This window comes from Harmonia axyridis, chromosome 3, assembly GCF_914767665.1.
Source record: "Harmonia axyridis chromosome 3, icHarAxyr1.1, whole genome shotgun sequence".
NCBI classification, from domain to species: Eukaryota; Metazoa; Arthropoda; class Insecta; order Coleoptera; family Coccinellidae; genus Harmonia; species Harmonia axyridis.
The window spans coordinates 58,806,636-58,827,208 of NC_059503.1; the positions used below are offsets into that span (position 1 = coordinate 58,806,636).

At 37.4% G+C, this 20,573-nt stretch overlaps 1 protein-coding gene across 1 annotated transcript in view; it reads left to right on the top strand.

The window, feature by feature from the left end:
* LOC123675533 (nuclear pore complex protein Nup88) overlaps positions 1-20,573 on the top strand; it is a 164,500-nt gene that overhangs the window by 137,023 nt on the left and 6,904 nt on the right. The window contains exons 3-5 of the mRNA XM_045610899.1: positions 18,962-19,087; positions 19,178-19,368; positions 20,029-20,230. Coding sequence (XP_045466855.1) covers positions 18,962-19,087; positions 19,178-19,368; positions 20,029-20,230 — 519 coding nt within the window. The remainder of the gene's footprint in view (positions 1-18,961; positions 19,088-19,177; positions 19,369-20,028; positions 20,231-20,573) is intronic.

Below are 20,573 nucleotides of genomic sequence, written 5' to 3' on the forward strand. Positions count from 1 at the left end.
CCTTTTTGTTGCCTTTTTCATTGAGTCTCTCCTCAGCAAAGGAGTAAAGGTTTTCTCGATGCTAGTTTTCTTTATCATCCCGTCACTAGGAAGGCCGTTGATGATCTGTCATTTTTTTAGAGAGGACCAGGCTCCCTAATTCCTAATTACCTCACTTCTGGTACCTTTCTTCTATAAGCTTAGAATGGCCTCATGGACTAATATATCTGTCACAAGGTTTATCCAGGCATAGGAGAAGAATTTGTGTCTCAGATTCCTATACATACTACTGCACAACAGTATTGACTGCCCACCTATTTTGGTTGCTTTGGGATTCCACGTTCCAAGACCGGAGTCACGTGAGGTGGAGGATACACTTGAAGACACCGAGGACCAATTATTTGCTGCATTCCCCCATTTGGTTTATGGAGTCTACATTCAACTAAGTTACGAGAGAGTGACATTCACTTTGATTCATTGTGATAAATATGTTGAAAGGGTTGTTGAATGTATTCAATTGTATTTTCTATTTTTGGTGTGAGGTTATCTCCTTGCTCTTGAAATATTTTATTAATTCTCAACATTCATTATTAGAGTGTCACGTGTGGAAGCTAATTTAGATTATTGTGACTCGATATCGTCAATTTATTTCTGTATTGTATTGTTTTTCTTCCCCTTTTTGCGATGTAGCTTGGTTTTCTTTATTGCTAGGTTTAATTATTTTATGTAATTGAGTGTTTACCTGTAGAAAAAAAAAGTCTTATTATTATTATCACAAGATGAAGATGTGTGAGATCTGTAAGGATCTGTGAAACAAAGTAGTTTTCACTAATTTTTGCATATTTATTATTATTATTATTATTAGAACTCTTTATTGCATAAAAGGTTGTACAATAGTTTGTTAAAAAAGTGCAAAAGGCGAGCATATCGCAAAGCGATGTCTTCCTGCCAACCTTTACAGAATAGTCTACAATTTAATGTTATAACAATTTGAGTTTTTCAAGTTCTCTATACACATACATGTAGGCTTGGTTAATTGATCGTCTAGAGGTATGATTCGATTACCTGGCCTTTTGTCTTTTTCTTCGTGACTTTGTTGGATTTGTAATAATTAAACTCTTTTCAATTATACAGTACAAACTCAGTATTGAGCAGATCCTAATTACGTCTTAATCACAAGTTTCTCACTACGGTACTGAATTTCGTCTTCAACTCGTTTGTTGATTACTCGAAACGTCTTCGTTTATCACGTCTTCGTCTCGAATATCGACCTCCCTTCTTTCGGCTTGACCACACCCTTATAGAAAGTACCATTCCCTAGTCCAATAAGAATTTTGCCGTACCGCCCACAAAGATCTTCGCGGATTCCTGGAAATTGAATATACTCGAAGGACTAGTACCTGATACACAGATGTAACACATCTGGTACAACCGTCTTGTTCTCGAACTCTCCCAACCCCAGTAATCCTCTTAAGTTTTACAACCGACATGACACATCTTGGACACCCCGAAGAATTACACATCCTTTTTACATTATATGTACAATAACAATTCGTTATTCGTCATTGAAACCGTCATGCCTTCGACACTTGAAAAACTAATAGGTCTCCAAGCATCTCAATTATTTACAGGGAACAATAACTGGATCCTTCATACATAAAACAAATCATAATAATATTTACGACAATTTTTTCGCCAAAACTATAGGTGCATTAAATTACATTCCTTCAAAATATGACCTGATGAAAACACAGTGTTAGTCAAACAATTGTCCCAAAAATTGGAAGAAAAGAGGAAATTACTTCGTGTTATTATTTTATCTATGATTAATTTTCATCAAGTAGGGACCGAATCCATCCAGATATTTCCTAGACGGTTATACGCTTCATACTTGCAAAAACGAATATACCGCTCTTTCCTTCCTGTTCAACGAGCCAACCTGTTCCCCCTCCCCTACTAATTATTCATTCGAAGCATATATTTTAATGATTGCTCGCCCGTTGTTCTACCTTTGACCGTCCAGTCCGCCAACGAGTTTTCGGCAAGTTCAAACGGAACCGTAAATCGAAGAATACCCACCCCCCTCGCTGCGGGTCAAATCTGCAGTGTGTCCGGCGGCGTCCGAGAAGTATTTTAAAATTCGCGATATGCAACCGCACGGAGGGCGAGACGGGTGGGGGCGGCGGAAAGCCGGACACAAAGGGTTGGGGCGGCGGTTCGACAGGAACAAAAGAATTATGAGTGTGGACCGAAGGGTTGGCGCACTTTTAATAATTTTATACGTTACCGACGTTATCTCGCCTCCTCTGAATCAGAGACGGCCATTCCGTTTCTCGTTTTGAGGTGTGCTCTGGATGGGGGTAGAGTTGGGTTGCCTGACCTGCGGCGGATCGCATCTCTTTGTGTTTGTGGATGTGTGTTCCCTTTGATTTCGACAAATTTGAGATATTGCCCAGTTGTACCTTTTCGATTCCTTCGGGATAAATTTTTGAGATTTGAACATCTATACAGGGTGTTCCTAAATTGGAGGTACAAACTTAAATGCGAGATTCCTTAATTAATTTTAAGAAAAAATGAACATGGTGCTGCAAACGCTTTGTTTTCAAGATACAGGGTGTTTCTTTTAGTCCTTTTTATTGCTAATTATAGAATTCTACCTAATCTCTCTACAAAATTCTCCTCTGAAGCTTATGATGAAAAATTATTTTATATTTGTTTATGCTTGGACCTTCTCCATTCTAAATACTCGGAGCTCGAAAAAGTGCTGAAGATGGACTACTCATGAATTAGATTTTATTGTGGCTTGATTTCACTTGTATGCTCTTGTTGATTTTGGAATAATTGATATTTTGATAAACCAATTGAATGCGTAAATTACGGCGTTTTGATAAGTGAATGTGCCCTTGACGACGTGGTGTGCCTATTTGTACCTGTAAAACTTTCAGACAGAACTGGAGATTGTTCAGATTTATACCTATTTGATTTCGAGGGATCACGTCTGTTTCAGATGGCGCATAATCCGTTTATATTGGACTCGATTTTCGGCTCTCGTGACCTCTGAGTATAGAACAATAATATTTTATATTCTATGCTCATAACAATCTCCTAAACTCTGTCATTATATTCAATTCATTTCATTAAAAATCCGATAGGAACTGAATTGTAATTTATTGTGGAAGTTTTTAAATTCTAAAATCAGTATTTCATTTTCAAACTATGCTAGGCGGATTGCGTGAATTTGAAAATTTCTGAAGAGCGCCACCTAACAGAACTCTGGTGAATCAGAACACCAAAGCAGCAGGTGGCTATCTCAAAAAATCTGAAACAAAATCGAATCTGTACTGTATACACACCAGGGATTCTATGCACCTTAGTTCAAGGTTAGCCATTCAACAATATGGATCGTTAATCTACTGCTGCAATTGTGAAAATTCTGAATCCTTAATACAAAAGTAATGATTCTGTATTAAGTACGTTTCGTGCATTACGGACAAATTATTGTCGACATAATCGTCCATCTGGGCGTACAATTGATAAAAAAGTGAAAAAATTCTAAGAGAAAATTCTGTATCTTCGTAAACCTCCTCTCTTTTACCGCCATGCTGGCCTTCGATGTCAAGATCACAGTTCTTGAAGCGTTGAAACCACACTCGGCATGTTTTTTCACTAATAGCAGCTTCACCATAGGTATTTGAGAGCATTCGATTAGCCTCAGCCACAGATTTGTTCATATTAAAGCAGAAAATTAAAACCTCCCGCAAATGACGAGAATTTGGATCGTTAATCGAAGATAACTTCATGATGCAGACACAAATCGACTAATATTTCGATGGCGTTATGTTTACAAATACCTAAGTTTATTGTATGATATCTACGATCTATTTATTTTGACTACCACTTACCGCTACAGCCATCTATTGCAAAACGGCTGTACACCAATAAATAAGAATGTGTGTTAGTAACGTTTACTTAAGGAACCGCAATGGACTAGTTTAGTGATGTTGATAATACTGTATTTGACACGATAGAATTAAAATATAGAGCAAAAATGATAAATCAGTGAAAATTTTTTGAAAATCCATCAATAAATGTCTGAGAAATAGATTATTTAAATTTACGTATTTTAGCGCGGAACGTCTTTGGTCTCCGACACGTCTGTGACGTCACGGCACTTGCCTGTGATCGCTACACCATAAATTACGTTTAAATACCTAGCCGTGCCAAGGCTCTTGCGCCGTTTGTAGTTGAACAGTGTAGTTTTAACTCGAGTTTTGTTTTTATGTCACCATAATGGAAGAAGGCTTCGTGAAAGGACAAAGTGACAATTTGCCTAAAATAGATATATTTGCAGTGATGGAGTTTTTTTCTTTAAATCCATCTTATTTCAGTGCTGAAATAAAAGGAGTTAAACTTCACACACATATGAAGTAGTTTTAGGTCCAATTAAGTCACGCCTCATTAATTTGCACCACTTCTTCCTTTGATTCATGTCATTTGGTACATGAAAAAACAATTCATTTGGGTTTTTAATTGTCGTGCTTGCACACATAGGCACAATACAATATTTGTAGGATTTTTTTTTATTTCAGCGATCGTGTACGAACAAAACACGACACGAACGGCACAAGTGATTGCATACCAATGAATTCGTAAGCACTCTGCGAATACCAGTCGCCTCGTGTAAGTGGCGTGACGTCACACTAGACGCTGCGTACTATGAAATTATTCTTCCAAGCGCAACTTCAAAGTACCATAACTTTTTAATTTCTAGAGATATTTCAATGATTCTTCCACATTTTTGTTTCATTTTACTTAAATTTTCAGAATTAATCCTTAACAAAAAAATGAAAACTAGTCCATTGGGATAATTCTTCATTTCCTCAGTTCTTTATACTTCTTATTTCGCCTGGAATTTAATTTCAAATTAAATATTTTCTTGTTATGAAATGATATCGATACTCTCCTCTCACGTTTACATATCATCAATATGACAACAGCTAAGAGTTGAAACAATTCCCAAGAATTTCGGCCACCCTATTTCTCACCGTGCTACCCGACTTATCCATTACCGTTCGGAGGGGGGCGGCGTAAAATCGTCACCGTTAAAACATGTCGCATTATCATTTCGCAAGACGACGTCCTGACCGAATAAATATCATAAATCCGCCACTTTAGAGCGACGGGGGCAGCGGCTGAGACACACCGTCTTATTTTCCGCCCCTAATTAAAATTTCTTTTCATTATCGCCTCCTCGCCGTCTTTCCGCGAATTTATTCAGAGGAGGTTAGGTGGACTAATTAATATGCGAAGTTGAGTGAGTATAAAGCCACCCCTTCTCGCCACCCCACCCCTTTCCGCTCGATTCTTCTCTGAAGGGCACGTGGCTTGGGGATTCTGGATGGGCCTGTACAGGGTGGGCAAATTTCGATGTTTTAGCACTACTACTTTTGAATCAGAGGAGATGGACAAAATTTGATACCCCATTCTGTTTTTTTTTTTATTCTTGGAGACTGAGGAGGTATGGTATTCATTTTTGGCTACCTTTTTTATTTTCGAGTTATATGCGAAAATTGTGATATCGAAAATAAAATATATCTCCGCTAATACACACTTTTTTACGTAGAATCCAGTAGCGTGCTTGTCTTTTTAGCAGGATTTTTAATGACGAAGCTACAAATCAAACTTATGTTTTTTAAACGAGAACACTAGATTTCTGTGCAATTTTTTCAAATCTTAGTGTTCCTGCCTGGAAACTGGGTTGGACATAAGAGGATATTGAATCAATTAGATTCAAACCTCTTGGCAAAACCATCGGATGTTATGCCAACCATCTTCGATTTTGAAACGCACTTTTTGAAACGGTCATAACTGACCGTCCTAGTGCAATAGGTTTCGTAAATGGTTTAGACAAGAAGTCATCCATATGCTTCACCGATGGATCAGAATCAGATAGAGGTACTGGCATTGGGATATATGGACCTAAACTGAGGAAGTGATCCCTCTATTTCACAGACCGAGATACTGGCTGTTTACGTATGCGCTCAGGAGTGTCCTAAAATGAACCTCAAGGAGGAGCATGTCTGCATCACCACAGACATCCAGACCACGCTGAGATCCCTGAAATCGTACTGCCAGGAGTCTCTGTTGAACGAGGAGTGCCGTAATACCATAAAGCAACAACTGGTCAGAGCCAATAAAGTAACTCTACTATGGGTACCAGGGCACTGTGGAGCCCTGGAAACGAAAAAACCGATAAACTGAAAGTGCATCAAGGTTAAGACTTGCTGGACCTGACCCTTTCTGTGGGCTAGGAAGAGACCAATATAAGGCAGCGATCCGGCAATGGGAGTTGAATAACAGGATAACCCACTGGAAAAACACTCCTGGACTGGGTCAGGCCAAGAAATTCGTGATGATTCGACCTACCTATGCCAGAAAGCTTTTGAAACTGTCACCAGCTAGGGTGATGGTGGGACTGCTGATCGGGCACTGTCGGTACAAACATCATTTGTACCTTGTTAACTAGTTATCATTTGTACCGTATGGGAAAGTCTGCTGATGAGATTTGCAGGATCTGTGGATCAGAAGCAGAAACATCTGAACACATGGTATGCAAGTGTCCAGAGCTGGCTGGAATAAGAACCCGGTCCTGGATACCTGTGAGGTAACGACCAAGACCCCTATGGAGATGTCAGTTTTATCAACGCCATTGACGACCTCCTTGGATTTCCATGAATGAGTAGGGTAGAGAACAAAAGATCTACATAGCCTAAGTTCCCGGAAGGCTTACCGAGCCACAACGGCCCCAGTTTAAATAATAACACTAATTTCTACAAAATTCGAATCTAGATATATTTTATGAATTTTCTTATCTCAAAATGGATTCAGAAATAATGAAAAGATCCACATGATCGACTGTTTCAATCGATACAGTTGTAGTGAGATGGATACATCAGAAGATTATTTTTATAAGTCTCCAGAATAAATACGCACAAGTACCAATGTACCAATCAATTTCAAATAGCTTATGTAATAATAACGCATGTTATAATTAAACTCAACAAATAAACTAGGAAAGGACCAAAGAAGAAATAATATTTGAGACCTAATATTGATAACACAATACATACGATGTTGTATATTTTTCAAATCAGTATCAACAATTATCGATATATCATCCATTTCTGAAAAAGTTTATTTTCAAGGGTGGTTAATACCGTTTCCATGAATGGTTTCAAAAACGTCTTAAAACGGCTTTAGCTTCTATCCTGCGAATATCTACTTTTAATTTTTATCCTTACATTTTATTATTTTTTTTATTCACAATACTTTCGAAATATGAATATGTATTTTTCATTCTTTGTTTAGAGGGTAACCTCAACCCTTTCATTTTGTCGAAACACTATTATCATTAAGTCTACTTAAGCCGACCTAAGTAGGCCTTGGTCCCTTCCGCAGTTCGATTTTTACCACGCAAGTTTCCTCGGTAAGTCGATTTTATGAACGCACTTCATCAGTTCTAAATCCCGTTCTACACGTTAGAGCTAAACGCCACCTCCACCCCCAAAGATCCCCGCATCGCGTTGTAGGCGGGAAAGGATATACAAAATCTGCAGAACCAAGCAGGCACTGCCAAAATATAATCCCGCAATAATTTTATTGTTTTTTCATGCTAATTACGAGCGAATCTTAAAGCCACCTCCCGCAGTCTCATAATTCCCCATTATAACCTATGTGTTCCTAATTACCCCCGTCCCCCATAGAAGACGCTGCTTCGCGCCGGCACCGTTTGAATATTCATTCGGATCCGCTTCTATGGTCGTAACGAACGTTGCCTCTTGCTCTTTCGCGAGTTTTATAATCGTACATCGCGAGATTTTGCGGGCGAAGCAGCAGAGGAGATTCCAGGTGTGAACGCGCCCGGGTAAGGACTCGTGGAATAAGTGGACTAATTTCTCATTTATATACGGCGTTTAGCGCGATTCGCCAGTTATGAGGGATTGTGGAAGAGTTGATTTCGGTTTTTGCTAGTTTGTTTTTCTAGGCGGACGGTTTTTGAACGCAATTAGGGTTGTAGATGAAATCAGCGAGGCTTTCAGGAGAGCCATACATTTAATTTACTGTTTCGGTAACTACTGGCAATCCATCTACGTACAAGGATGTTCGTTTTTTATTTCGAAGTAATTTTGTACTAGATAGAAAAAATCTCGTTACAACTGATATGTAAGAGATTTATCGGTCTCTGGAACAATCAAGTTTAAGCCAATCCTTCCCAACTTTTCGGCCTTTATTAGGCCTTCAATTATAATAACATCTTCTTCAGGCTAAAAACAATAAATTACATGGGCGTACTACTTTGCTTCCGTCGTTTTCTTTCAGGAATTCGAGGCTTTATTGTAAAAACTGGTTATACATTCATGATTCAAAATATTGTCCATCGCTGGCAACTACTTTTTCCCATCTTTCGGCCCGCGTTGGAGAAACTAGTCATCTTTTGAAGCGACCCACGAATCAATCCAATTTTTTACTTCTTCATATGAGTGCTGGTCAGCCAGGCCGTGTGTCATTGATCGAAACAAGTGATATTCCGAGAGAACAACTTCTGGAGAATTCAGTGGGTAGAGTAGGACTTTCCATTTCAACGTTTCCAATTATGTCTTGACCACTTTCGCAACATGGGTTGTATTGCGGCTGTTTGTCTTTCATTGCTCAGCTCGAACGCATTAATTGCATTCGATAACGATCGCCTGTGATTGCTTCAGTCGATTTTAAAAATTCATAATACATACGCCGAGCTGATTCCACCAAATATTGAGGATGACCTTGAAACCATGAATATTCGGTTTGGCCGTCGACGTAGAAGCATGGCCGCGATATCCTCATGATTTTCTGCGCTCGGGATCATCGTCATGAACCCATTTTTCGTCTCTAGTCACAATGCAATGCAAAAATCCCTTTCGTCTTTGCCTTGCAAGCAGCCGTTCACAAGCAATGAAACGCCATTCAATATCTCTCGGCTTCAACTCGTATGGCACCAAATTTCCTTGTTTCTGAATCATTCCCATTACTTTCAGGCGTTTTGAAATGGCTTGTTGCGTCATTTCCAATGATCCTGCCAATTCTTTTTGCATTTGACACGAGTCTCGATCAAGTAATGCCTCAAATTTTGCATCTTCGAAAACCTTCTTTCTTCCACGGTCATGCTGGTCTTTGACGTCAAAATCACCGTTCTTGAAGCGTTGAAACCACTCTCGGCACGTTCTTTCAGTATTAACGGTCCCACCTGATGTATTTGAGAGCATTCGATGAGCCTCAGCCGCAGATTTATTCATTTTAAAGCAGAAAATCAAAGCCTTCCGCAAATGATGAGAATTTGGATAGTAAGGTGACATCTTTAATGGAGAAAAACTTTATGATGCAGACACACATCGACTAATATTTCGATGGCGTTATGTTTACAAATACCTAAGCTTATTGTATGGCATCTACGATCTATTTATTTCGACTACCACTTACCGCTACAGCCATCTATTGAATTGCAAAACGTCGGAAGCAAAGTTGTACTCCTTATACAATCATTGACACATGAATAGGGATAAAGAGAATATAATATGTGCTCTAAAATGATTACACCACTAATGGTAAACACAAAAATAAAAAATTATGATGACCTAAATTCTGAATAAAATAGATGTAGTTATCAATTTAATGCCATATAATAGTGATTTAGAGATGGGGCTTTCAATAGGGTCGAATAGTTCTCATCAAAAAAGTGCTGAAGATAAAAAACATAAGTTTTCAAATTTGGAATGCATTTCCAAATGGTAACCATGTCACTGAATTATGGTGTAGCTAAGGGGTGTATTCTGGGTTCATACATGTTTATTTTAATGTAAATAAACATCTCTTTTCCTATGTATATACCTTTTTGAATTTTTATTTATTGTATTTCTAAATAAATGAGATGCTCGAAGACGATTTCAAGTTGTTCCAAAATTCAGGATTGTAAGTGAACTATACTTCAACGTTCCTCAAAATGATCTGAATGGATACGACAATGGTCTGCTATACCAAATACCATACCAATAAATTCCCAAATAATTGATAATAGATCAAAAACTTACATGACTTTGTATTGAATGATGACAAGTTAAGATTTTGAAAAAATGCCAAGCAATGACGATTTTCATTAGAATTCGACAATTTTCTTCTTTGCCGAAATTTCAACGAAACAATAACAAAAATATTTTCCATGGGCGCACTGTATATCCTATTCCTTTCTTTCCCCCTTCTACTCCCATTCCACATCACCGTCAGAAACGTCAAACGACTGAAAAGCGGCTCATCTTCTCGAACGCGTCACGTGCAAAACGGTGATGGTAGCGAAAAGGGTCAGGTGGTAAAGTATAAAAAAAAAGGGAGACGGACAGGCGGAAGGGTGAAACCTTCCATTATTAACCTCCCGCGTCCCCTTCCAGTCTTTAAATTTGCAGAATTAACCGAGTGCCTGCTTGAGTTGCCACTTTTATTTTGGGGCACTTGTGTTTTTCAAGTGCCCCTATATTTATTGGCGATGTCGGGGATAAGGAGAAGGGGTAGGAGGGCATTCGACCGTTACAGCGATCGTGAGGAGATGCGGGAATGTCGGGGAGGGGGCCCGAATTGTCGCAATTGGGAGGGATAACGAAAATTTAAAAGAATAATTGGGGGATTTAATTTATGGCATGTTGAAAATCTTCGAACCTTCTTTAGTTTGTTGGAGATATTTCCGGAAAAGGAATGTATACAGGGTGTCCCGAAACTATGCCGCAAATTGAAACAGAACATTCTCCTTGAAAAATGAATAGAAGTTTCCTTATATTTCTCTTCTCAAATGTCGTTCGTTTCAGAGGTACAGGATATTGAATATGAAAAATTGAAAGTAAGTTTCATTCATAACTTCCACTGTTTCCAAACTTTTTCGATTAAATTTGAAACAATGTTTGTGTTCAATAGGTTCTTTATTACGAAAAAAATCACATTTCAAGTGGCACCAGTGGCATACAAGAAGGGTATAATAGTCCCTTTTCTCCCCTGTTTTCTACGTCACTGAAAAAATCATGAAAATTATGCATACCCATTCAATTTTGAGTAAAAATGTTTAAATCCGGAAATTCTAACGGTTTTCAAGATAAATGCGCTTTCATTAATTCAAACATACTCATCTTCAGCTGCCTCTCATATTCAACTCCTGGACATAGACTTCCCCTTCTGTTTTTCACATTCTTCTGTCATAAGCTTCTCTTATCCACTTCATCGAGAAAATAAGTGGACAAAACGTCTCTTTGAAAAGACGTGAATAAATGTACTAGTTATGAAAAATTTGTTCATCAGAAATTATTTCACAATCCCAATAGTCCAAAGATCAAATGTATATTCAACCAAAAAATGACACATTCATATGCATTCTTTCACCAAAGCTGTTTTCTTGCAGAGGTACAGGGTTATTCACTATAAATTACCCACCCCTTATCAGCGTTATTATCGCATACAGAAAAAAAATTCAATGTAAAAGTTGTGTGCTTTTGACTAAATTTCGATAAAATGCTATAAAAAACCCATCAAATTTGTATAAAAACCAAAAGGTCGCAAGGCGATAGCTTCAGGCGTTCTGGAGTAATGGCCGAAAAAAGATATTATGCAACTGATGCACTGAAAAACCAAATTGTGTCTTCTTTCAGCCATAACTCCAGAACGCTTGAAGCTTTCGCTCGTTTTTTCATACAAATTTGATGAAAGGACCCCGCACGTTTAGTATGGGAAATGGCTTTCCGTGAATTTGGCTGAATTTTTGATATGTTGTAGTTCTTGATGAACTGATCAGAAAAGTCCTTAGCCACAAAGCTCACAAATGGACAGTTTTCGAGATATGGAGCTTTGAAAATGGATTTTTTGCAATTTTCGGGGTTTTTGCTCATCAATCGGGGAGCTCTCATTTCTGGTTTTGATGGAATTTGGATGTTCGACGACCAGAACCCGACTGAGAAATGATCTTCCTTGGTTAAATTAGGCACCGCCATCGATAATTTTTTATACACTGCTCCACATTGGCTATGAAATGAGATACAAAATCCAAGATCTTCCATACGTCTTTTCATGCCACAAGATGACGCCAGAATAATTCACATGACCGAGAAATGACATATTGTGAGATTTTATTAAGAGAGACCATAATAACTGAATCCTCATATATCTGATGTCCAATAATATCAAATATGTTAGCCGAAATGTTCATAACCAGGCACCGCGAGCTGTAATGGGGGAAAATGAGAAAATCAAAATCATATATCCTCAGGGATAACAATTGTGATCACTATTGATGTCATTTACATATGATATGTGATTTGTTTCTCACAAATCTCGATAATCTGATAATGGTGTGCCAAGACATTTTCCTCAGAATATCTCGAAATTGATGATAGCATCTCACAGACGAACGAATCCGTGAAAATGTCTGCAGTTTTGATACAATATAGTACTATCCGGGTAGAATATAGAAGTCCAAGTGTTGGAAGCTAACTATGAATGGAACTTCCGATATTAACCCACGAATTCTTGAAAATAATTTTTTTTTCTATGAACTTTTTGAACTTCACACATACGAATGAATACTATCTAATAATATGATCGTTGGCAAAATGGATGAGTATATCAATCAAAAACAATATAATAATGAGAATAACATTCATAATAATAATAACAATAATGATAATTTTGCCCTCGATTCGATTCATAATATTCTAAATGATTTCTTGCGATTGCTAATAAAATTTTAAATTGTTTTTTGTTCATTATCATTATTGTTATTATTATTATGAATGTTACTCTCATTATTATATTGTTTTTGATTGATCTTCTCATTCATTTTGCCAATGATCATTTATTAGATAGTATTCATTCGTATGTGTGAAGTTCAAAAAGTTCATAGAAAAAAAAAATTATTTTCAAGAATTCGTGGGTTAATATCGGAAGTTCCATTCATAGTTATAGCTTCCAACACTTGGACTTCTATATTCTACCCGGATAGTACTATATTGTATCAAAACTGCAGACATTTTCACGGATTCGTTCGTCTGTGAGATGCTATCATCAATTTCGAGATATTCTGAGGAAAATGTCTTGGCATCCCATTGTCAGATTATCGAGATTTGTGAGAAACAAATCACATATCATATGTAAATGACATCAATAGTGATCACAATTGTTATCCCTGAGGATATATGATTATGATTTTTCCATTTTCCCCCATTACAGCTCGCGATGCCTGGTTATGAACATTTCGGCTAACATATTTGATATTATTGCACATCAGATATATGAGGATTCAGTTATTATGGTCTCTCTTAATAAAATCTCACAATATGTCGTTTCTCGGTCATGTGAATTATTCTGGCGTAATCTTGTGGCATGAAAAGATGTATGGAAGATCTTGGATTTTGTATCTCATTTCATAGCCAATGTGAAGCAGTGTATGAAAAATTATCGATGGCGGTGCCTAATATAACCAAGGAAGATCATTTCTCAGTCGGATTCTGGCCGCCGAACATCCAAATTCCATCAAAACCAGAAATGAGAGCTCCCCGATTGATGAGCAAAAACCCCGAAAATTGCAAAAAATCCATTTTCAAAGCTCTATATCTCGAAAACTGTCCATTTTTGAGCTTTGTGGCTAGGGACTTTTCTGATCAGTTCATCAAGAACTACAACATATCAAAAATTCAGCCAAATTCACGGAAAGCCATTTCCCATACTAAACGTGCAGGGTCCTTTCTGTTTCTGTCAAAACCTAAAGACATATCATAATTTGGTTTTTCAGTGCATCAATTGATGAATATCTTCTTTCGGCCATACCTTCAGAACGCCTGAAACTATCGCTTTGTGACCTTCAGGTTTTTTCATGCAAATTTGATGAAACTTCTGTTTCTGTTAAAAAAATCCTATCAATACATTCAGAATTTCGGAGTTAAATGAACAAAACATTCTGACTTAGCGCCCCCTATCGAAAGCACCAAAAACAAATTTATCATGAGTATATTTTTTCCTCAACCAACAAGATATTATCTCTCAGACGAGATCTAATTTGCTCAAAAATGTTGAGCCAAACTGGAGTTACAAGCATTTCAATCAGTCAGATTTCTTCCTTTCACCTACCCTTATTTGATGTCGTAAAATCGAAAGTGACAATTCAAAAAGATAGAGAATTTTCCAAGGATTACAGTGATGTTATTTTTTCTTCAACTTTATATGAAATATTTTCGAGTAAAATTCATTTTTCTACTCGATTATAGCTATTACGCCCCCTAGCGGTAGAGGTATGAACTTCAAAACAATTTCCAGTGTGTTTTCTTGTACACTTTAATGATAAAAATTTTTACCGCAAGTCTCTACGATGAGTGGATCCTGAGATATAGCCGCTCTACTCTTACCGTTCTATTTTTTGTAATGATGTAGTTTCTGCTAGTCAAAATTTGAAAGAAAAAAAAATGACCGCCGCCCAGATTACGGCTATTCCAAATTCTTATTGAAAAACCCTTTATATCTGTAACTACCTAATTGTCATTTATTCTCGTTTTCAATTAAACTTCCTGTATGATCAGGCAGAATAGAATTCAAGGTAGAACATTCTATTTGATAAATCCCGTAAAATTTATCGGATTTTTAGAAAAAAACTGTGAAAATTATTTGCGAATATCAGAAAAAATAGAAAACGGGAGTTTTATACATTATCCCTTAATTTTTGCGAAAAACTACCCCTTATACTTTTTTTTGTCAATAATGAATCATCAGCGTAAGATATGCCGAAAAGGTTGCGCCTATGATCAAATTTCCATTAAAATTAATCGAAGCGTTCTAACGTTATCGCACATAATGAATGATTAAAATCTAGACTTCGGATGGTTGTCATTAGAAGAGGTAGCATTGTCGTACAAATATTTATGGAACTGTAAATCCTTCTTATTTCAATTAGTACTATCGCTTCCTGAAGGATTGACCCACCGTTAGGAAACGCCCTGTAGATATTCCAGTTTTACAAACGCGATTACCAAAAACGAAAGTCCGAACCCCAATTCGAATCTGCAGGTTTTTTCCCCGCCGCCGCCCTTCATCTCGATCGAATTAATGTTATCCGGAAACATCCCTCAGTCTTTCGACCGCACCGACCGGACCCAACCCCCTACCCCTATCCCGCGTCCGCAGAAAGAAATCTAACCCTTTTCCTTCCGGCCTTTCCCGCATCATCTACATGCATGCATCCACGCATCCCTTATCGATTAGGGACGCGAGAAAAGGTCGTAAAAACCGTTCTTTGTCCCCCCAACTCCAACCCCAACCCACTGGCTGACCGGGAGACTGGACGCTACCGTCGTCAAAGTCAATAAATCTTGATGTGGGCGCGCCGCCGAATTTCCGCGTTTTTCTTGCGTCCGATGCATTAATTTTTACGGGCGAGAGACCGGATCCGATCGTGGGGAGGGATGAAATATTCATCGTTGGTCCTTCGAGCCGGATAGCCGTTGTCGTTATGGACAGATCAAGGATGTCCGTTTCAATAATGTGCGGAGTTCCGAGATTCGGTGACTCGGAGGACCATTTAAATTTTCACCTTTTTCATTCCGGCTGATCGTGGATGTGGTTTGCGTCTGGAGGTCAGGAAATTACAAATTTTTCAGTTTATATCCATCTGAGTTCTTCGGAATAGTCGACAGAAAATTCAATCATCGAGTGAGATATACCATCTCTAGCTTTTGTTGTCTACAGTCTTCGAATGATGATTCAATGAGGATATTGCTTCCATTTGCCCAACCATTTGGCATTTCCTTGCCAACTAACAAGCAAGTAGAAGCATACCATACATTTTATCATCTTTAGTTGATCTGCTAGATTGACGAAAGAATATGTTTTCAACAAAAACTAAAGCTTTTCTTAATCTCCCCACTTTGTTTCAAGAACACCAACATGTAAAGGGTGTTTTTGTTAGAGCTATAGAACGTTAAATTGCAATAAAACAACGATGGATTATTCGATTGACATGAATTTTATTTATCCGCAAGATAATCTTGTGGCATTACATTTTAAATATGATTTCTGGCATAAGACCGCCACGGCTGGCTCGGATATAGTCCAATCTGGACGTCCAATTTTCGAGGACTTTTTACAACATTTGTGGCCGTATATCGGCAATAACACGGCGAATGTTGTCTTCCAAATGGTCAAGGGTTTGTGGCTTATCCGCATAGACCAATGACTTTACATAGCCCCACAGAAAGTATTCTAGCGGTGTTAAATCACAAGATCTTGCAGACCAATTCACAGGTCCAAAACGTGAAATTAGGCGGTCACCAAACGTGTCTTTAGATAAATCGATTGTGGAACGAGCTGTGTGTCATGTTGCGCCGCGCCGTCTTGTTGGAACCACAGCTCTTGGACATCATGGTTGTTCAATTCAGGAATGAAAAAGTTAGTAATTATGGCTCTATACCGATCACCATTGACTGTAACGTTCTGGCCATCATCGTTTTTGAAGAAGTACGGACCAATGAATCCACCAGCCCATAAAGCGCACCTAACAGTCAGTTTTTCTGGATGTAACGGTGATTTTACATACACTTGAGGATTAGCTTCACTCCAAATGCGGCAGTTTTGTTTGTTGACGTAGCCATTCAACCAGAAGTGCGCTTCATCGCTAATGGACGTAGTGCGCGATACGTATTCCGCACAGAACCATTATTTTCGAAATAAAATTGCACTATTTGCAAGCATTGTTCAGGCGTGATTCTATTCATGATGAATTACCAAACCAAACTGAGAATAAATCACTTGACAGCTGTTAAATCGATTGCCATCTTGAACAGTTATGTCAACTTGAAGTTATATACCTCGAAAAAAAACACCCGTTACCTACTATCATGACGATCTAGAACGAATCGTCTCGAACATGCCTACGTTTATTTCCCACTCCTCAAACCTATCGTCTAGGATCATCGTTAACTTATGTACAAACGAAATTATGCCAGTAGATCAGTACACGTATATCCACAATTTTTTTTGGAGAGAGTGAATAACACAGCAAATGATTTCTTTCCTCTTACGAGACCCTCGTCATTAGTCGTTTCCCACCACGTTATCAGAGTAGACCACGTAAAAAACCCTTAATATCAACTCGACCACCGCCATTTTTCCGTGTACGCCACCTGCATTGATAATTCCGTACACAAATTGAGGATACCTAATTGCCGGTATACCCGACCGAAAAAATAATTAAAACCAGATTAGATAATGAGGAAAACTAATGAGTTACTGCAACGGAAGGGGTTTCTTTTATTAGAGATAGGGGACGGGCAGGTTTGGAAGCGGTACACGTCGCGATGACCGGTAGTGGCAAAAATCAGAATTCATTGTACGATCTCGCTATGGTTATGATGGACGAGGTCAGAAATATGTAAAAAGTCAGGACCGAATGGAGGGTATTTCGAGTACTCGAGTTCATTATTTGTCCTATCTGGTATGCAGAATTGAGAGAAAAGTATTTGCCTGTTTCGTAGATAACTACAAAATGGAAATTGATATCGAATCGTTTTATCTGTGAAAAAACGAATGATAACGATGATGGATAACAATTTTGAATGCTATTGTTGGCTTTCAATGAGATAGCCTTCTGCTTTAATTTAGTTGTCATCGATGTAGGGTTTGTTGGTTTTGTTGCTTCCCACCTTTCGATGTAGGGTTGTCCGAAGAAGAGCTGAACACCTTCTGGAACGTCTTAGTGGCTGTTACTTTATGTTGATATTATGTTGTTTTGAGGTTGATGGTTTGATATCACTCGTGACGTCGAAGGAGGAATCGGTGTGTATGGGTGTGCCTCAGGGGTCCATATTGGGGCCGATTCTCTTTTTGTTATATATAAATAGATTTGGAGCCAGTATATTCCACGATTTCGTTGCGTATGCGAACGATATATCCTTTCTAAAGTCTTCGATAAATGCGTTGTTTTTAAGAGAAGAAGTCGAGAAATTGTTGTACGCCGCTTGCAGGTTTTTCAGCAACCACGATCTATATTTCAATGCTAAGAAGACCGAAGTAATTCGTTTTCATAACTATAAACAACAGTCTGTTGAGTTACAACTAGATCTCGGTAATACACTCCTGTCCAATATGAAAATTTTTTTCGGTTTTTTGCTCATAACTTCTAACCTAATGAGTTTTCTACCAAAACGTTCTTGTTCAAAGTTGTAAAGCATTAAATTCTCTATAATTTAGTATTCACAAACTTTTTCGTAAACCCAATATTAATTGAGATCCAGTCGATTAAAATAATAGTCAAGTAGACAAAGCTAACAAAATTGGGGTCTGCTGGTTGTTTGGGGGTGTTGTGTGATGACTCTGTTCAAGTTATCCAACACAAGGACCCTGTGCTAACTTGAGGAGGGCCGAAGAACCTAAACATTTTCGGCCTTTTTTCGGTTTTTTGTTCATAACTTCTAACCTAATGAGTTTTCTACCAAAACGTTCATTTTCAAAGTTGTTAAGCATTAAATTCTCTATAATTCAGTATCTACAAACTCTTTCGTAAGCTCAATATCAATTGAGATACAGTCGTTTAAAATAATAGTCAAGTAGACAAAGCAAAAAAAGGTCTGCTGGAAAAATTCCGAACCTGATGAAACTTAACTTATAACTTTCAACTTAATTAATTTTGATAAGCAAGTTACTTTTTGAATTTTTTCTGGTTGTGATGAAGCGATCAAAATTAATTCTTTCATGGAGCTTCAAATTTTTTTTATTTCACATCGAAATGCAACATTCGTATTGACATATCAATGCTTCTTCATATTAACGAATGTTTTTTTATCATTGTACCATTCTTATTTAATGATCTTAAGACTTTTTTATCAAAATGTTTTGAAGTAAAAAATGCAATAATGAATCATATTTTGTTTTTCAGGACTTTCAGCCTAGATGAGAGATTATTCATGAGCAGTGATGATTTCGAAGTCCTTCAGGTCAAATTCCATCCAGGAAGTGTAAAAGACAACCATATCCTACTTCTCACTTCAGATAACACTTTACGGTGAATGTCTTTTTTTTATTGTCTTCATCTTGCTGCTCTCGCAAACATTTTAACTGATCTAACACATTACATTTATTCGATTTTTTTCAGGTTGTATCAAGTGGAAGATGAGGTTACTTGCCTTGGAACTTTTGCCATCGGCGAAAAGCCCATGGCGAAGGTACCATGTTCCAAGATGACGTTTCTTGGGGCTCTTGGAGAAATTGCTGTTGATTTCGATTTTGGACATCCAGAACTCAATAAGGATGGAGAAAAAGAAAAAAGCATCAACATAGAAAAAGGTAATTTAATCTTTTCATGAATGGAATATATTTATTATGTGTAATTAGAGAACCAGTGTGAATTTTCTACTAGTATCTACTCGCGGCTCTGCTCACGTACTGAGCTCTGGAAAGACAGCCGTACTTCTCATGTAAATCATCTACTTTTGCAACATACCTGGTGAATTATCATTTTATTCACCCAATTGAAAATTTTGAAATATTTACCTATAGTCTTCAAAGGAGGAAAAAAAAGGATTATTCAGAATCAAAAATTAATTTTAAACATTTTCAAATAGCATTATCGTCCCATTCCATAGTCGGTACTTACTCAGAATAATACTATTTTTTATGTAGGTACGATTTTATTGAAAATTTGGTTTCTTCGGTAGGGAACCACTGCTCTATCTATCTAAAATATTTTCAGCTTGGCAGTGTTGCCGCTCCTATCAAAAAGTACTAACAACTTCGATATTCATTGATAATTTTTCATTTAAATATTTTTTGTGGAAAATATGGATTCTATTGAACATCAAAACATCAGTTTTTTGAAAACCTCATCAGATTTTTTTCTATTGCTTTATTATATGTATAGTTAAATATACCATACACTCCGATTTCCAAAATTTTCATTACGAATCGTTTCATCACACTATATCTGCTAAAGAACCTTTGTTTCAGAAATCTCTGGAAAATCTATGGTGAAAGTTAGAGATCCCTTTACTGAAACCGAGACTATGATACCAGTGCATCAGCAGCAAACCGTCATCAAGAAGAGTGATGCGTTGAAGGAAAGGGAAAATTATTCGAATTTCAATTGGCCAGTCTATGTTTTATCCGCTGATTTTATCATCATAACTATCAATATTCCATTATATGAGAAGTAAGTACATTTTTATATATCTTTATTATTGTACATTTTCAATTTTGAGTATGGAACTCTTTTCAATTTGTTCAGTTTGTTCGACTTTTTGTTAGAAATATTAGTGAAATATCGTGATTATGGTTAATATTCTTATGCAAAACTAATCAAGAACGTGGAAATACAATTTTTGATCGAAAAATTTCACCAATGCATTGAAAAATCTATCCCCCTATCGACCTCAAAATAACAGGAATATGCAACATTCTACTTCCAGATACACAAAGTAATAAAGTCCGAAAAAAGAATTAAAATTATTCATCATGTGATATGCCAATTTTAAATGCAAATCTACAGGGTGATA